This window comes from Cephus cinctus, unplaced genomic scaffold, assembly GCF_000341935.2.
Source record: "Cephus cinctus unplaced genomic scaffold, Ccin1 Ccin1_scaffold0160, whole genome shotgun sequence".
Classification (NCBI taxonomy): domain Eukaryota; kingdom Metazoa; phylum Arthropoda; class Insecta; order Hymenoptera; family Cephidae; genus Cephus; species Cephus cinctus.
This window is the reverse complement of record NW_014332886.1, coordinates 3,253,236-3,269,791: the sequence shown is the minus strand read 5'-3', so window position 1 is coordinate 3,269,791 and position 16,556 is coordinate 3,253,236. Positions and strand designations below refer to the sequence as shown.

General features: G+C 38.7%; 1 protein-coding gene across 1 annotated transcript in view; it reads right to left on the bottom strand.

The window, feature by feature from the left end:
- Positions 1 to 193: 193 nt before the first annotated feature.
- LOC107263643 (dentin sialophosphoprotein) overlaps positions 194 to 16,556 on the bottom strand; it is an 80,991-nt gene continuing 64,628 nt past the window's right edge. The window contains exons 9-16 of the mRNA XM_015731074.2: positions 13,248 to 13,296; positions 3,443 to 3,580; positions 3,207 to 3,359; positions 2,931 to 3,109; positions 2,639 to 2,842; positions 2,409 to 2,555; positions 2,231 to 2,324; positions 194 to 2,157 (exon numbers count right to left, since the gene is read on the bottom strand). Coding sequence (XP_015586560.1) covers positions 1,874 to 2,157; positions 2,231 to 2,324; positions 2,409 to 2,555; positions 2,639 to 2,842; positions 2,931 to 3,109; positions 3,207 to 3,359; positions 3,443 to 3,580; positions 13,248 to 13,296 — 1,248 coding nt within the window. The 3' untranslated portion in view covers positions 194 to 1,873. The remainder of the gene's footprint in view (positions 2,158 to 2,230; positions 2,325 to 2,408; positions 2,556 to 2,638; positions 2,843 to 2,930; positions 3,110 to 3,206; positions 3,360 to 3,442; positions 3,581 to 13,247; positions 13,297 to 16,556) is intronic.

Sequence of the window (16,556 nt, the reverse complement as noted above, 5' to 3'; positions counted from 1 at the left end):
TCAGCCTATCAATAGATGTTTTATCAATATTAATAATTATTGTCGCTGTAAAAGCAAGCATTATTATTGCCGGATGAAAACACTGTAGACAAACAGTAGGGAATTGAAGCAATTCTCGGTATGGACATCGAGAATAAATGAAGCTTGGCACTATAATGGGAATGCAAATTTGATGTTATTGAACAACGCGCAGTAATTTGGAAAATACTTTTTAGTATGAAAGGAACATTAATTACACCAAATTCTTATAGGGAACAACCTTAGGGTCGTGTTATACCCGCTAGAAACAGTACAAAGGCAACGGAAGATGCCTTTAATGCATTGACATTCATAATTAATTTAAACGCGCGAGACTGTGCAGCTTCTCTCTTTCTTTCATTTATATTCATCGCTACTTTACAACACTCTATTCAATGTTATACACATTCTATGCCTTTAAGTATAAATTATTTCTATAAAGACATGGTCGAAACTGATGTACAGACGTTCTGCATAGATATTATCAGTATCAATGTTCGTCTCAACTTGAACATTTGAATTCAATAGATAGAATCATTTATAATCAGCATTTCTCTTTTAGATTGAAAGATATTGAAAGAATAACATAAGAGAACCCGTGCACGAATTTTGACCATAAATACTAAGTACTAGAAATTCTATAGCCATTTGACTTCTCACATAGGCCTTTAATTCTTTACTTCTCGCATACACAATGTACAGATTTATATTTCGGTTTGACAAGCGCTCCAAATTATTCGACCGGTTTTTACGCTCATTCTTACAGAACGAAAAGGCATTGTAGCTTAAAAAAATAGTCCGATCGGGATGAAATCGCCGATTAATACCATATTCAAAAATTCATATCATGATTTTATTTCCTGCGCGTTCAATCTACTCGTCTGGTTAAGACTCTAACATACAGGTTTTTCACGACTCGATGCAGCCGACTAAGCTTCTAGATTATACTGCGTACTACATAACACGGTATTTCGTTATCTATTTACAGGCGTCATCATCTTCATTACAATTTTTTATTGTTTCTTGACCATAACCTCAGATTCACCATGAAAATCACCTTCGGCAAGACTGAAAAACTAACTTCCACACCTCCTGTAAAGTATCACATTACTTCAAAAATTCGTAAATGTTAATTCATCTATTATGCAAATTAAATCATTCCGTTTTCATATCCATTGGCGAAATTAATACAAGTCTTGAAGGGCCTCCTTGTAATTTAACATCGTAAATGTGTAATAAAAGTTGAAAACCAACATCCCAATTTCACAAAATACAAAAAATGGTATATACTACATCATAATTATATACAGACTTCCTCGTATGAATAAGTATAATTTTGAAAAGAAGAAGAAATAAACATGATAAATAAAGTATATGCTACAAGAACAGATATTTCGAAAGCAAACTCCGAAAGAACGGTTGTAAATGTCTATACCGAGTATCGTTAAATCGTCATATATATATATATATATAGATATAGATATAGATATATATGTCATTGTACAAAGTCGAATATAACATAAATTTATACACTGTACAACGTTATACGCCATGTATAAGTTTTAGAGTCAATTCTAAATAGATACCGAAAATTATATTCAATGTAAGACTTCCACGGAACTATGCCACGAAAGATCTGTCCTGTTATACGCTCCGAAAGTATAGGAGTAAAGCAATGGAGTTTCGTTCGTGTCTACGGATAGGAGCGATAAACATGACAATTACGTGGCATCAGAAATACTTTAATTTCAGCCGACTCCTAAATGCTGCTATGATGCGAGGCATCTGGCACAGCACTGATCTAGATTTACAGAATTTCTTTGCATGTTCAAGCAAGATTAGGTAACGGCAACGCTCATTCTCCTCCCGATACTGTGACTTCCCGCCACGTCGGTTCCTGAGAGGGATTTACCAACGTCGATTGTGGCTCCGAAATATCTGAACCAGCTGGACTCAGCGGTGGACTTGGAGTTGTAGGTGATTCTTCTGTTTGGTTTGCATCGGCCACCTCTTGTTCCGGTTCCGCTTCTCCGTCCACAAGGGATGTTTCCGACTGGGCAGAACTTGGAGCTCTTGAGTTTATGGAATCTTGTGCTCGCAACGATATAGAACTACCCTTATTGCTACTTCCGTCTTCACCTGAGTAATCATATGTATATGTTAAAGTTAACAATAAGGGCTTCCTTTATTACACGAGAGTATTATTACTTACCACAAGGCCTGAGAACGAGATAGAACAGCAGATCGGATAGCGAAATTATACCAATTGCTTTATCATCATCATCTACTACAACGAGTCTGTGAACCTGATGGAAATAAAAAATAGTCGATATTAGATTTTTCAATATAAGATACTGACTTTTGAATTATGAATGCAATTTTGTCCTTACCTCTGCTCTTACAATCTTTTCCATAACAGTAAATAAGGTTTCATCCAGTTTACAACTTTGGACTCCTTCGAACCATTCATTTCTATGTTCATTAGCTTCTCGCAGCGACACATCCAAATTATTATATGTTTTTTCTGCAGCTAGATTCTAGAATAGGAATTATCGAATAAAGTATCGAGATGACATTTGTATTTAAAAGTAATATGAACAATTATAAAGTATATACGTACAATCACATCAAACTTGGAGTAGATGTTCACTAACTTTCCTTCATTGTCAATTATTGGTAATGCAGAGACTCGCCTTTCGACGAACTTCTTCAGAGCTAAAATTATGCTAGTTTCTTCTGTGGCGGTTTCTATGTTGTCAAACGTTCCTATCCTTAGCTCTCTTAGTGTTTTGTTAGTAAAGGAAGGCTTAGGTAATTCATGGATCTAAAAACAGTGTCACATAAGAATATTAGAAAAAATATAGAATGAAACTGGTACAACTATAGATCACATTTTACTACACAAGACTTACATAAAGGAAAAGAAACCTAAGTATTCTTTTATGCGTCAAAATGTATAGCACATTTCCAGTATCAGGATCTATCACAGGCAAACGATGTATTCTGTTATGGATCAGAGTTTTAATAGCATCGTACAAGGATGCATCAGGACCTATGCTGACCAGAGGATGCACTTGATCCTTTAAGACCTCTGTAAAATTAAATAAATTTATTTAAACCATAGCAATTATTATTAAAAAAGGAGGTTCTTGGTAAAATCTTTGTAAGCCTAATATCATTTAACATACTTCTCCAAGTGTCCAACTCGTGCTCTTCTAGTTCATCCATAGTGACCGAAGGACTGGTGTAGTACATCTGTAGGATCTTTATGAAATCCGTTATAGTCAGCATTCCAACAAATTGCTGCCGCGAACTGTCCCATAATGGAGCTGCTCTAACACCTACATAATAAAAAAAAAAATAATAACTCCAAGCCGAATCCAATTATGAGTAAATTCCATACCATAACTCATCCTAAACTCACCGTTATAGACTAGAGCAAAGAAAGCCTTCTTCACAAGCAGGTGAGTGTCAAATACGACTAATTTGGCACTGGTGGGTATCAGGTCATAACACTTATGAAACTTGAAGAACTTTACGTAGATCTGGGACTCGTCCTCCTCTGAAAGTCCAAAGAGTTCACAATAGTGAAGCGCTTTGTTGCGTCGTAACATTTTCGGTGAGTCTCACTCACAACCGTCACAAATGAATCAAATGTTCGTACGAGTGTAAGTACAATCTAGAATATCACGATGTCACACTGTATATAAATCTTATTACATTCTTAATTTAAAATTTAACTGGTTCAACTATGATTAGTTCATCGCACGATATCCGCTACACACTGGGGAGAGAGTTTGTAATATGTAACTGCTTAGATAACCTCAACTACACGATACCGTATACATTAGAATGGCACGACTAATTGAGATATAGCAATAAAACTCTTATAATATCAATACTATAAAATCAAAGTGATGAGAATACAATAATGTACGATCTATGAATAACGAATGGTTTAGGAGTGAGATCGTTGAGCCCCGACTAACGTGTCTGAAAATAGTACACCTCGTTGAAGAAAAGTGATGCGAAGACTTAAAGAAACGGTTACGACAGCTCTCCTTCCTTGATATTCCAACCAGTATTCGGAATGAAGTTTACTCGCGAGTTTCTCTATTAACAAATTATTTGTTTGGACCAGGAATCCCAAAGAATTTAATACACCACGACAGCATTTAATTCAAATAACACGTGATGACACTATTATAAGTATTACAATTGACTTCTGAATAACCTAACTGACAATTGATTGAAACACATTTTTCTTTTTGCTACGAAGCACGATGACCGTTGTATTGTACTGTTGCGAAGTACATAGAGAATATCCACTGGCTGACGCAGTAAAATTTGAAAGTGAATGTATGCGTGCGCAACCGTGTAACATGCATCGTTTTAAAACGGGAACGATTGTATCAGCAATCACTTAATAATTTGCACCACTGAATCACGTAAAATGGAAAAAAAACCACAGAAGTATTACGTAATTACGAGTCTCACTACCTAAAATTGTATTTACGATATCGTTATAAAGAATGATCAGTTATCGATTGGCCGATATAAGACAATGAATGATATTCAATTTGCGCGCGCTTGTAAGTATTAACATATATATTTATCAGCGAGGTCAAATGTTACATTAAATTATGAAAACGACACTTATTTTGACAGGATATGCAAATGCACTGTTCGCGAAGATCGATTCTGACGAAATGCCCGTTGATTTTCACGAATTAATTAAATTTGCACGTAATGGAAGATACCTCTTTTAGAAAACATTATGGCAAACGAAAGTAGAATCTCAGAAACACATTTTCACAATTTTTACGAATTAATTCTAAATCCGTTTAGTGATTTAAGTATCTGGCAGAACGTTGTGGTACTGAATATATTTAAGCGAGAACTAATCGTAAATGTTAGATATGGGACGTGTTGGCTAGGATGTTACTGTGCGGAAATAAATGATAAGTTACGAGAGCGCTGCTCTGAACATTAAGCATTAGAAAAAGAACAAGAATTGAGAACGAAAGACAAAATTATATTCACTGAGTCGCAACGTCGAGGAAGAAAAAAAGGAACAAAGAAAATCGGAACGGGAATTCCTGATTGATACGACAGGAGAATAAATTCTTGAACGAAGCGCTACTAAATAATACAAAGAAAAGTCTAACAAAAATAAGAATATTTTTACAAGGCGTAACTCTGTGGAATTAACGATGATTAATAATCGAAGATTATCCGCGGTTTACATCGTAATTCGATCGACATGATCGATCTTTCCCGACATAAAGATCAGATGTATTAATGAATAAATGTAGTAAGGTTGGTACGTTCGATCGATTATCCAAAGATTTGAAAGCTTGACAAATCCAAGCCAGGCCTATTCACGTATGGCTCTGCTTCTTAAATTTACGGATAGCGTTATTCGCGCATGTCTCTCTGCGACATAAAAATTAACTCTAAGGAGACGTCGTAGTATAAATAGCACGAGTTAAAAGAGCACTGCAGATATGCGATCAATAGATAACATTGGGCGCACGCGAAGGAAACACAGTTACGATGGTAACACGAGCGATATGAAAGAGAACGTCTTTGCGATCCACCTTTTGCTACAACTATGTACGTACTAGTGGCAAACGAACAGAACGTTTTGCAGATTCGCTTGCGTCAAGACTGAAAAATGTTACTGCGTATACGAGCAAGTAATTATTAACAGCGAAAGAATTCCTTCGAAACCGAATAACGACACTGTAGCCTTCTGGCGTTTTATAATGACTCGTTACATACATATCCGTACGTATCTTGTTCCACAGTATTTTAACACACTTATAAGAAACTCTACTTTTCTATATTTTCTAATGCAGAGTAATATCGTTATGTTACAATTGCAGGAAATTCAATATTGGTATTATATTCAAAGAATCTAGATTGAGTCTTCTAATGAAAATTAAAGACTATCTGAACAATCGCCAAGCGAGTATGGTAAAGTATGTGTTTCGGATCAGCTCCTAATCCAACTAAACAATTTTCAAAAGCCTCCCAAGGCCGACTGCATCATCCGTAGACGTATTTTTTCACCATCGTCTTTAGCCATCCTTATAGCAATATTAATGTTTTAAAAAATTATTTTGCGGATGACACGATTGGCTTGGTAGGAATTGGAAATTTTTTAATTCAAATTACAAGCTGATCCGAAATAGTAATTTCACTCCAAGCTACGTACATAAGAATACCGTACAATTTTAATAGCAATTTACGATTTCTGTCTGTACACGGAGTAAAAAAAGATCAAAGAATGAAAAAATATCGTAGATGAATTCTGACGCAAATAAGGAATTGCCCGTAAAAAAATCTGGTGATATAAGAAAAAAAAGCATGTGGTACAAATTAGCTTCGCTCTGCTTGATTGATGTATCCATGTGCTATGAAGCGACAATACGGTAATACAAAACAGCCTTAATGTGACCTTCATTCGAAATTCATGAACCGAGAGACTAGTGAACCGTTTCATCATTGCGTAATGGATGCTCGAAATCGCACGACGTCAACACGATTAATTAATCATACGATATTCGCATGCATTTGCTTAACTACAACTAGACACCTCACTGAGACTTCATGACCGTTCACTTTTATCTACTCCAGGACTCCGTCATCACGACTGGCCGCTTCCTCAGATAAGAGACAGCGAACAGGATGGTTAGAGAAATTACGGGAGGTACATTTTTCACACAATAATTTTCTGTCGTTCGAAAAATGCCAGGATTTTACTCTGGATTATATTGAAGTGACGTGAATATATTGTATATCGACAAAAAGAGGGATTATACGTTATGAGTTATATGAGATTCGAGTATTCTTAGACAATATATACATATTTATAATATATATTACATATATTTCACGTGTCATATTACATATATCACACGTGATATGCAATACCTATGAATACTCACGGGTTCAGCCATTCGATAGGCAATGAACAGAAACCAGTTTGACGGATACAGTGAGCGACCATGGACAATTAGAAAGGTTGAGGTGAAGTCCTGAAGTTTTCTTTTGATAAGGATGAGCATTTACGTCGTGAGAGCGAAGATCCTTAGAGTCGGAGAATCTCTAAAGGAAACTTGGGAACTGTCGAAGGGTCTAACGATCCTAGGCGATTCCTAGAGTCGGAGGACCGTGGTCGGAGGGAATCGAGTAAAGTGATCGTGGCGCCCTCTCTGATCTCTCACGTGAACTACAGTAGTCAGTTGTTTATGGCGTTACTCGCATTCCTGAGTCGCTCTGGTCTCTGTGAACAGCTGCACAGTTACCTTTGGAAAGGATCCAGGCAAGCTCATCCTCGAGTGGCGGATCCTTCACGTCGAACTCCTTGATCAGATCGTTCGAATAAACGGGATCTTCGTCTTCCTGGCTGCACCAAGCAGCAGCGACCTGTCGCAAAACAGCCCGAACACTTTCCGAGTTCGAGTAGTAGTGGAGGGTCAGCATCTTCGCGAAAAGTCATCACTGATCACAGCTTTCACGACTTTTCAACACGAAATGTCTGTCTTGGAGTATATTCCGACAATATTCAATACAAGATCCTAAAGAATGAATATCCATGATGGTGACATCTCATGAGGTTTCCAGAAGCCTCTTGAACGATACTGCCAAGAAAGCGTGGTTTTGGCATAAACTCATGAGAATGAGTAAACACTTTGTGAGAAAAGGAATGAGAATAGAGATCGAAGGAAATTAGGCTGATTGATTAAATATTCCATTATTCCGCTAGCGAAATCACTGATAAAACTCAAAATCACTAGAACGGCATCGTACATGGCATAAGATTTGCAGACGTGTCATGATCCAAGGAAACATAGAATTTGGCCGATTACAATTAGTTAATAATAACGACTGAATAGACTGCATAAAACTCTAGCGGGTCGCTAAGTAATTATAAATCCACAATAAAAATCTACCTAATCTCATGTAAGTAGATAATAAAACGAACAAACAAAGTCGAAAGAACAATTGTGAATTATAAACGAAGCTACAAATTTGTTCTCAATGCTAGCATGACGCGTTTAAATGACTTTTCCTGTAGATAAAATTCGACATGGGAACATGAGTGAACGGCATAGCGATAAACGCAACCGCGATAGGCGCAAACATATTTAGAACTCCCGTTTAAGCGAACAGCAAGTTTTCACATTGATAATTGCAAATAATCATAATGCATTTTGCCAAGTCAAAATGCATTTGACAAAGTATATCGATTGTCCATTTTACTGTCGATCGATAGAATGAACTTGTTCTGGGCCAGTTAATACACGAGAATCTATTTGGCTTTTAACTTCGAATTATCAAATTAATAATCAAATCACGCGTGATCTTATACAAGATAGGATGAAAGAATTTTCGTGAACAAACTCATATGATTTTTTTTTCCTTTTTCCCAGCAAGTCTTCGTCTTCGGAAGGATTAAATTTACATAACACCATATTAAAATTCATTGATCGATGCTGTACAATTCACTTGAAATGACCATATTCGGAGATCATGGTATACTGCAATCACTATTCAAAGAAGGACGATTAATAACAAGGCGCATATGAGTTTCTAAAGCCGAAGAATTTCGAAAGCCTTTATCAAGCTGTCCCTAGGATAATCAAGGATCAGAAAGTCGAGGGAGAACGATAAACGGCAAAGATTTCACGGATACGTTAGGCGCCGTCAAAAAGTCGAAGGGAGCCGATGACACGCGTCGGCGATGTTCACGGATTTCGCCAAGCCCCCGAACTTGGCCCAACGTGCTAGCAAACTGAATGACTGTCTAGCCCAGTGTATTCTAGCGACCGTGTGGGCATCGTCGGCTCGCCAAGAATAGCATCGTCGAGAAACGCAGGCTCCGCTGCCAAAAAACACGATCCTCATCCCCCACTATACCTGCCGATAAATACATCAGAGCTACTTGCTGTAGGAGATGGTTCCTATTAAAATTGAAAAAACTCAATGTGACGTCAAAAGAAACGAGTGATAAAGGGCATCGTACGAAAAGCATAAAACGTCATTACATAATCAGTTAAATTCCTAAGCGAAATCTTATGTTATATCAGCGTGTCCTTTTTTTATGCTCTGCCAATATCGAGAGTAAATTTTCTGTGTCAAATATGAAGCAGCCTTGATATACGAGCTGGTGAAATTCCTCCTGTCGATCAGAAAGTCAGTGACCTATTATCGATGACAGTCTAGCACAAATAGTGTTCCCTCCCAGGAGATATCTATTGAAATATTGTATTGCGAAAAATCTTCATTTTCGTTTTTTTTTTTTGAAACTGTCATTGCAAATTTTTGGTAATTTCACAAAGGCGACAGACTCTGATTGATTTAACGTCACTCCGGGCACGATAAATGAAGAGCAGAAATCTAACTGACAGGTCCCGGACGGTTTTTTTGGTACAAGTCATTTTTTCATGTCAATGAATCATTTAATTTTCAACGAAAAATTGCTCATGTATAATTCAAATTGTGCGAGACTAACTCGTAATTGTTGACGTTTAACGACTACACTGATCTTGTATAGCGATTTATAGCTTATATGAAAAATCGTCAAAACGATTCACATATAGAGGACCAAAAGTCTTTCTGTATTAAATTGAAAGACTCCTCAAACATTTTTTTTAACGTCCTAAAGTGCATCTGGTGATTGCGCGTAACATTTAAAATCGCCGAGTAATGGTTACAATGAAGAAACGATAAATGTATGTAACTAACGTTTACGAGAATCGTATTAATCATGGACGAGCACGAAACGCTCTTTGAGTCCGTTCCAAAAGTCCTATACACGTAACTGATCTGAGTGCACTGTGGGTTTGCAAAAGCGACTACCCAGGAGTATTTGAATAAGCAGCTAACCAGAGGACTATTCGAAACCGAAACATTACCAGGACTTACGACGTAATATGTGAATATACCAAATTGCCAAGGTTTCAAGAAAACAAAAATACAAAGAAAGAGAACGAGGTATCCGTAATGTAAGAAATATCGCTGAACAAAAAAAAAACAATATTCAGTCAAAACTTACGTAACCATTACATCAAACTTATCACGGGTTTACAGAAATGGATATTTCTCTGCGATGACGTACTTCCGAACAGATGGGATCTGTTTGGCTAGAGAGGTTAGTTTATGCAACGTGCCCGAACGTCCATTTGGCAAGGACCCGAGGCAAACGTTAAACTGCGCTATACTCGCATAGCTACTATAAACATTATCCATAACGAGATTAATAGAAGATCTGCATCTGCGTGCTGAATCGCCAAAGTTTCAAGAACTGCATCGGTATCGATATCAACGAAAATTAACAAAATTACATACACTGGTACTTACAAACACTGGTCAGAAGATTTTCAGTGTGAACATAGATATTATACTGTGAAAATTCAGGTCACCACTGGGATCATATTAAATGAATACGGCGTTTCTTACTCAAATATTTCTTTCGACGGTTTCAAACGTTTTCAATGCATACAGAGTTCAGAGGATTCTTGGAATAGAAACAAATTCAATATCCCATTTGATAGATACAAAGCATTCGGAATTAATGTATAGGGCTGCCACTGGATGGGTATCGATACTAAAAAAAAAAAAAAATAATGCACGTACAAGACAATAGGCTGTAGTTCAAATATTGATTGGGATACTAGGTACATACTAGTCCGCGATAAATAAAGCAAGCCTAGTGGAAATGTTATCGAGGCTTTTACAACGAACGGAAAATTATATATACGTGATGAATTAGTGTAGTGAGATTTGTTAAGGGTATAATAATGAATTAATCCATAGTATTTTCAATTACCTACATGGAAAGTAAACCAAGTACAGAATACAGTCCCACTTTCGTTCAATGCCCTTTACTGTTGAATATTGATTTTACCGGATATACGAAGTAACACGAGAAATGTCAATAACGAAACGTCTCAGTCGATAAAAACGATTCCTACGAAGTAAGCCAGCTCAAGAGGCCATCAGAAATACGTTAGACTTGCTTGTCGAGGATTCTCAAGTCTCAAGAGATCTAAAAAATTTAATGGCAATAATTATAACTGGTTATAATAAAACTGTAATTGAAACGGCTCGAGTGTATCGTGAAGATCTGGTGATACGATCAGTACTTGGCAGTATCACTGAGCATTGGTCAGGTTGACTCTAGTAAAGACGCCAGACTGAGGCAACCCGCCTATCAAGCGAGTCTGGCAAATGTCAGGCGTCCCTAACGAAACACCAACAAGACTGTAATATTATCAGTTATTGGATTTAAAAAAAAATGCATATCGCTTTTGCAACGAAAAATAGGTCAGGTGACCGATCGATAGCACGTCAATCTGGTAATGAGCAGGCAATAATAAAAGCAATAGCAAAAAATAAAACGTAGCCTGTTAATTTCGTATGATAATTGACAGCTCTGTCAACGAATCCAAGATAAAATTTAATTTAAAAAAAAAAAAAAAAACCTTAGACCAAGCAATACTCGGCTAATAATAATATTTTACTTTAATACACTAATGTATAGACACAGTGATCTTCGCAAAGTGACGTCTGTTTACAATCCGGACAACCAGTTATTATCTATTTATGGATTAAACTGAATGTTCCTTGGCGTAATCGTGACGCACGATTTTTTACAGCTTTAATTCCCCATTACGCATAGTAGCCATATTAAGTACGTAAGCAAAACCCTTTCATTGTTACGAGCATACGCGTACCGACAATATACTCCAACCAAGTTCAAAGATAAGAAAAATAATCCAAAGGTAAGCTCTAAATCCCTAACACGATGCAAACATAGTTACCCTACGCTGTACTGCAACAGGTGATACAGAGTTATCGCGAATATACTCGCTCTACCAATATCAAGGTTACATCCCAGCACGTATTCTAACCTACAAAATAATCGTACTGACCCGAGATACCTAATGGCCTACATAGCACAAGCGTCCATGGGACATCAAGGGTGCGCGAATGACTTTAATATTTTATAGACTGTAAACGATGCACCCTGAGTATATGAATAAAGAAATAAGACGGTTCTCTGTCGTGCATTTCCCTTGTAAATCTCCTGGCACGTACCACCCTGGATGGTATACACATAGCGAGCGATCGATGAGCTTCCCGGGAGGCAGGCTCGCAGAGGGAGCTTTATGACATAGGCTTGGCGTGCTAGGTAGCACGCTTACGTCTATGGCGAATATCTGGGTCTAGGTCTCCGGCTGAGCTCTCGTTACTACGACAAATAGGTATACGATCGGGTCCTTATTCATTGCAGGTATTCAAGCACGGATAGGCGTGGTCCCTGTTGGCAAATAGTACTGCGAGGAGAATGAATAGCGAATTAGGGTGATCCACCTGACCAAAGGGGAATTGGATGAAAGTTAACCAGCCCTAAGCGTATCGATTTGTCTGGCTGCTCGTTTGAGACCTTCCGGTACACGACCACTGGGACACGAATGGCACGGCGATATGAATTATTGAAATGTGACTATGCTTATTTCATCGTCTACATGAAATCTTTCTTATACCTATCGATTAGGGAGTTAATAACTAGCGCCTGTGCGTCTCGCTCTTACGCATGTTGAAAACACGAAGGAGGAGATAACACGTTTTCTTCAAGCAGACTCGAGAGATTCCCACTTTATTTACACAACTTGTTGATGCCTTGGCCTTCTGCCATCAGAGAACCCCGTGCGACTTTGTTTTTGCCAGGCGATGTGCGTACTTGCCTACCTACTTATCTACCGACTTTCCTTACCGTTTTTTTTTTCGGATTGCTTAATCATGTTTTTTTTTTTTTTTTTTTCATTTTAGTCTTACGTACGGAAAAAAGTAGGAGGAATCTATTGATTATTCGTTTGGACAGATTATGGACAATTAATCTGAAATGTGCACGACCTATGCATTTAGAAGTATCGATCGGCCGATATTCTCGGTCAGCTGCAGAATGCAATCTATTTAATTGATATTGCACTCGAATCAACGGTTACTTATATGCACTGAAAATATACGGCAGGGACTTCGGATTTCCCTTGGTAATGAATATACATTGGGAGCTGAACTCGATAAGTCCCGGACGAGTTTCTTTCTTACGGTATTATTACAGTGTGACATCCTGACTCATTGCTTGCAATTACGTATCTATTATATGCGCCGAGACTCGCGGTTATTAAAGCAACTAGGCACAAAGGACTTACCGAGATCGGAGAGTGAAACTTTCTCCAGGAAGGGATCCACCACGGGTAGCTGGAAAAGAAAAAGACGAGAAAATTATTAAAGTAAGCGACGCCTTGGGAAAAGTTAAACGATGGAGCGAATTAACGTTAATGAGACACGTTTCAGGATAATCGGCCGTAAGTAGTTGTAAAATATTCGCCCCGTTTCTTAAATATTTTATTCGTACTCGAGGGAGCGTCGAAATATTGGTGGTTGATTTGTACTTTCAATTATTCCTGAAAATTTCGTTATTCGCATAGGCAATAGGCGCGTTTAATAAATTTTCTCTTTTTATCAGCAGATTCGTTCCCGTCCTTAAAGATAGAAAAATTCAAAAATCGTTTATCATCCCCTTAACTTGTTTTAGAGGATTTACAATCAACAAGTATATAATACCAATGCTTTTTTCAGTAGCGATTTTGGACTAAACGCTTGTCGTCTCTTCACGTTGGTTGCGATCTTCGTGTACCATTGTGTCAAGATCCCAGCACTGGAACCGGAAGTGGTAGTCGTGGCTGCCGAAATGTCTGAATTCGCCGTAGCGCTTCCACCAGCCGGTTCACTGACTTGCCGTCGAAACAACATTTTTATCTCGTCGCACTGTTTGTGTAACACTTCCACAAGGACTGATCGAACACCTGGACCCCAATTGATGGGAGCAATCAATACGCGAGAATTCAATCTCGCGAACGCACGGCACAGTTAACGTAGACTCGGATCATCATCCTGGTCGGTCCGTCAGGATTACGGTTAACCACGTGTAAACGTCCGTGCACCTTCTTGTCTCAGGTGTACAAGAAGTAATTGCACATGGAAATGAGCAGACAGCGTATGAAGCACATTTTACGTCAGTTTGCGAATGACAGTCATGCGAGCAGCAAAAGAAATGAGCCTGAAACACGTGTAGTGGACATTGATACCCGGCGATCGCAAGGATCAGGATGATCACCCGTCGACATTAAAAAGTTCAAACGACAATGTCAATCGAGCTGTGGATTTCCTTAGACAATGCGAATATTAATTGAAATAAACTAATCCACTGGCAAATAAAGTTCCGCCTGGCAGTCGGTGTAACGATGCTTTAAGAAGAGCGTCAGCCAGGAAGACTTCGCGTTATTTTGCGTGACGCTCGATGAGTTTCCTTATTAAGAACCAAGGGGCAATTACTGTACCAAGCTGCTTCAGGAACCCAGGGATACGGATGAGAGAGGCAGACGAGAGAAAAATAAATAAATAAAGATGGTGGCGCCAAGAGACGGAATTAGTAAGAGCGAATCCGTCAGGACGTACTAGGGACGATCGGGAGGCTAGGAGGTAGTTAAATTCGGCAATATGCTGGCCTTGAGAGCGCAGCCACCGAGAGCAGAGATAAACATCGCAAAATTTGATCGAGCATAATTTGCCGAGATATATTTTTCTTAGCCTCTTCTTTGAGGCATCGAAAGGCTATGGTTGACCATAGGCAGCCATTGAAAATTCCATGAAATCTTTTTCCGACGCATTTATCACAATCAAAGCCGACAATTCGTGATCTTTGGGATTATGGGAAACGTGGAGCCTGACTGTGAAACAGCGGCGATACAGACGGAAACGACAGAGGTGTATGATTAATCAGAAGATTAATCAGAAGACACGCGGAAAGGATTTATCCTGATATTAGGATATTCGAGGATTGATCTCATCTGAAGATTGCCAGCCGTTTCTTCGCTGAGAATCGACCTTGAGAATTCGAATAGCCAGGACTCCAAGAGTCAAGAGGTTTTCCAGAGAGACGTCCAATCGATAATTCGAATTAACATTGCTCAACGCGATAATGAGCAAGAGCTTCGCAGTCTATACTCCTAAACACAGTTATTCTCAATTACTTGGCGCACGTAACGCTGCGAGACGAGCCTCTAGGTTACGCATAAAATAACGCACTTTTACGTCACCCCGTAGACGTCTCGACGCCATGTTTCTCGGCACCGTGACCCTGCGCCGATAAACCTAACAGCTGATACAGACTTTCCAAGCTATTTACGACACGCTCCCCTCTTCATCGCGCTTTTCTTCATCGCCTATGAAAGAAGCTTCTTCAACGACATTATAATCCAACCGTTTTTCCCATCATCTTTCCTCGCATCTTTTTCAATCCACGAGATCCGATCCGGATCGCCCCAGTAACCTTAAGAAAATCAAATCTCGCGCCAAAGAGTCACTTTCAACATTCTATAAACAGCGAAATATTACGTATCGAATCTGAAACACGTATGCACGCAATATATATGTATACACGGTACAGTTTTACACACTTTCCCATCGAACTGTTATGCAGTTGAGAGTCGCTGGCCTATAGCCATCTATCCAAACATACGCCAGGCCTGTTTGTAATGACCGACCGCGGTTCCACTGTGCGAAAGAATTAACTTGATGCGGACCCTGAAACCGATGTATACGCTCTTCCACGATGTAAACAGCGTTTATCGGGAGCTTCGTATTGTGCCTTCTACAGTCAATGCGAGTGACTGTCCAGCAAAATGTTCTGTCCATGAAATTTCATCGACTACGTAGATAGGCACACACGTGGGGTAAGGGACGAAAGATAAAGTTGATCGTAAGGAAATAATAGCGGCCGAATCGACTGACCGTTAGACAATGAGAAACAATAAGTATATAAGTATAATTCGTCAAAAACTTTTGCTTTCGATGAGCGACTTCGCCTCGGGAAATAACGTTGACGATATTTTTAAACGCAATTGAGCCTTGGCCTCGAGGGAGAAACGTGTCGCGAATGGCGGCTCTGTTAGAGCGAGAATGGCATTTCGTGTTACTTTTTTTTTTCGATATTTAAAACCGCTATAGATATACTCCCCGTTATACTGTCATACGATATAGTCAGGACCGGTGAGCCTGTCTGTATAGGAATGCGTACCAAGGAGAGTGATCGAACTACAGTCTTGCATAATATACAATATACACGATATAGAAAGAGCAATTGTATACTGTCAGAAAGGATGTTTACATCAAGCGGCCATTAAATCTTTTTCTATAGATACTACAGTAGATGCTCGAATTATCCGGGCGTCATCTACGAGGCTCTGGTTACCATTCGACGCGCCTAGAATTTAACCCAGAACTTATACGACCCACGAAATTCCTTAAAGTACCAAACAACGAAGTGAAACAAACAAAAAGTCGGTATCCAACGCCAAGAGTCGATGTCCAAGATGTCAAATAAAATTGTTGTCCAAGCCCTCTCCTTGTACTTTACGAAAACAATGAAAATGTCCGTCCTGACTGGCGAATCAGTC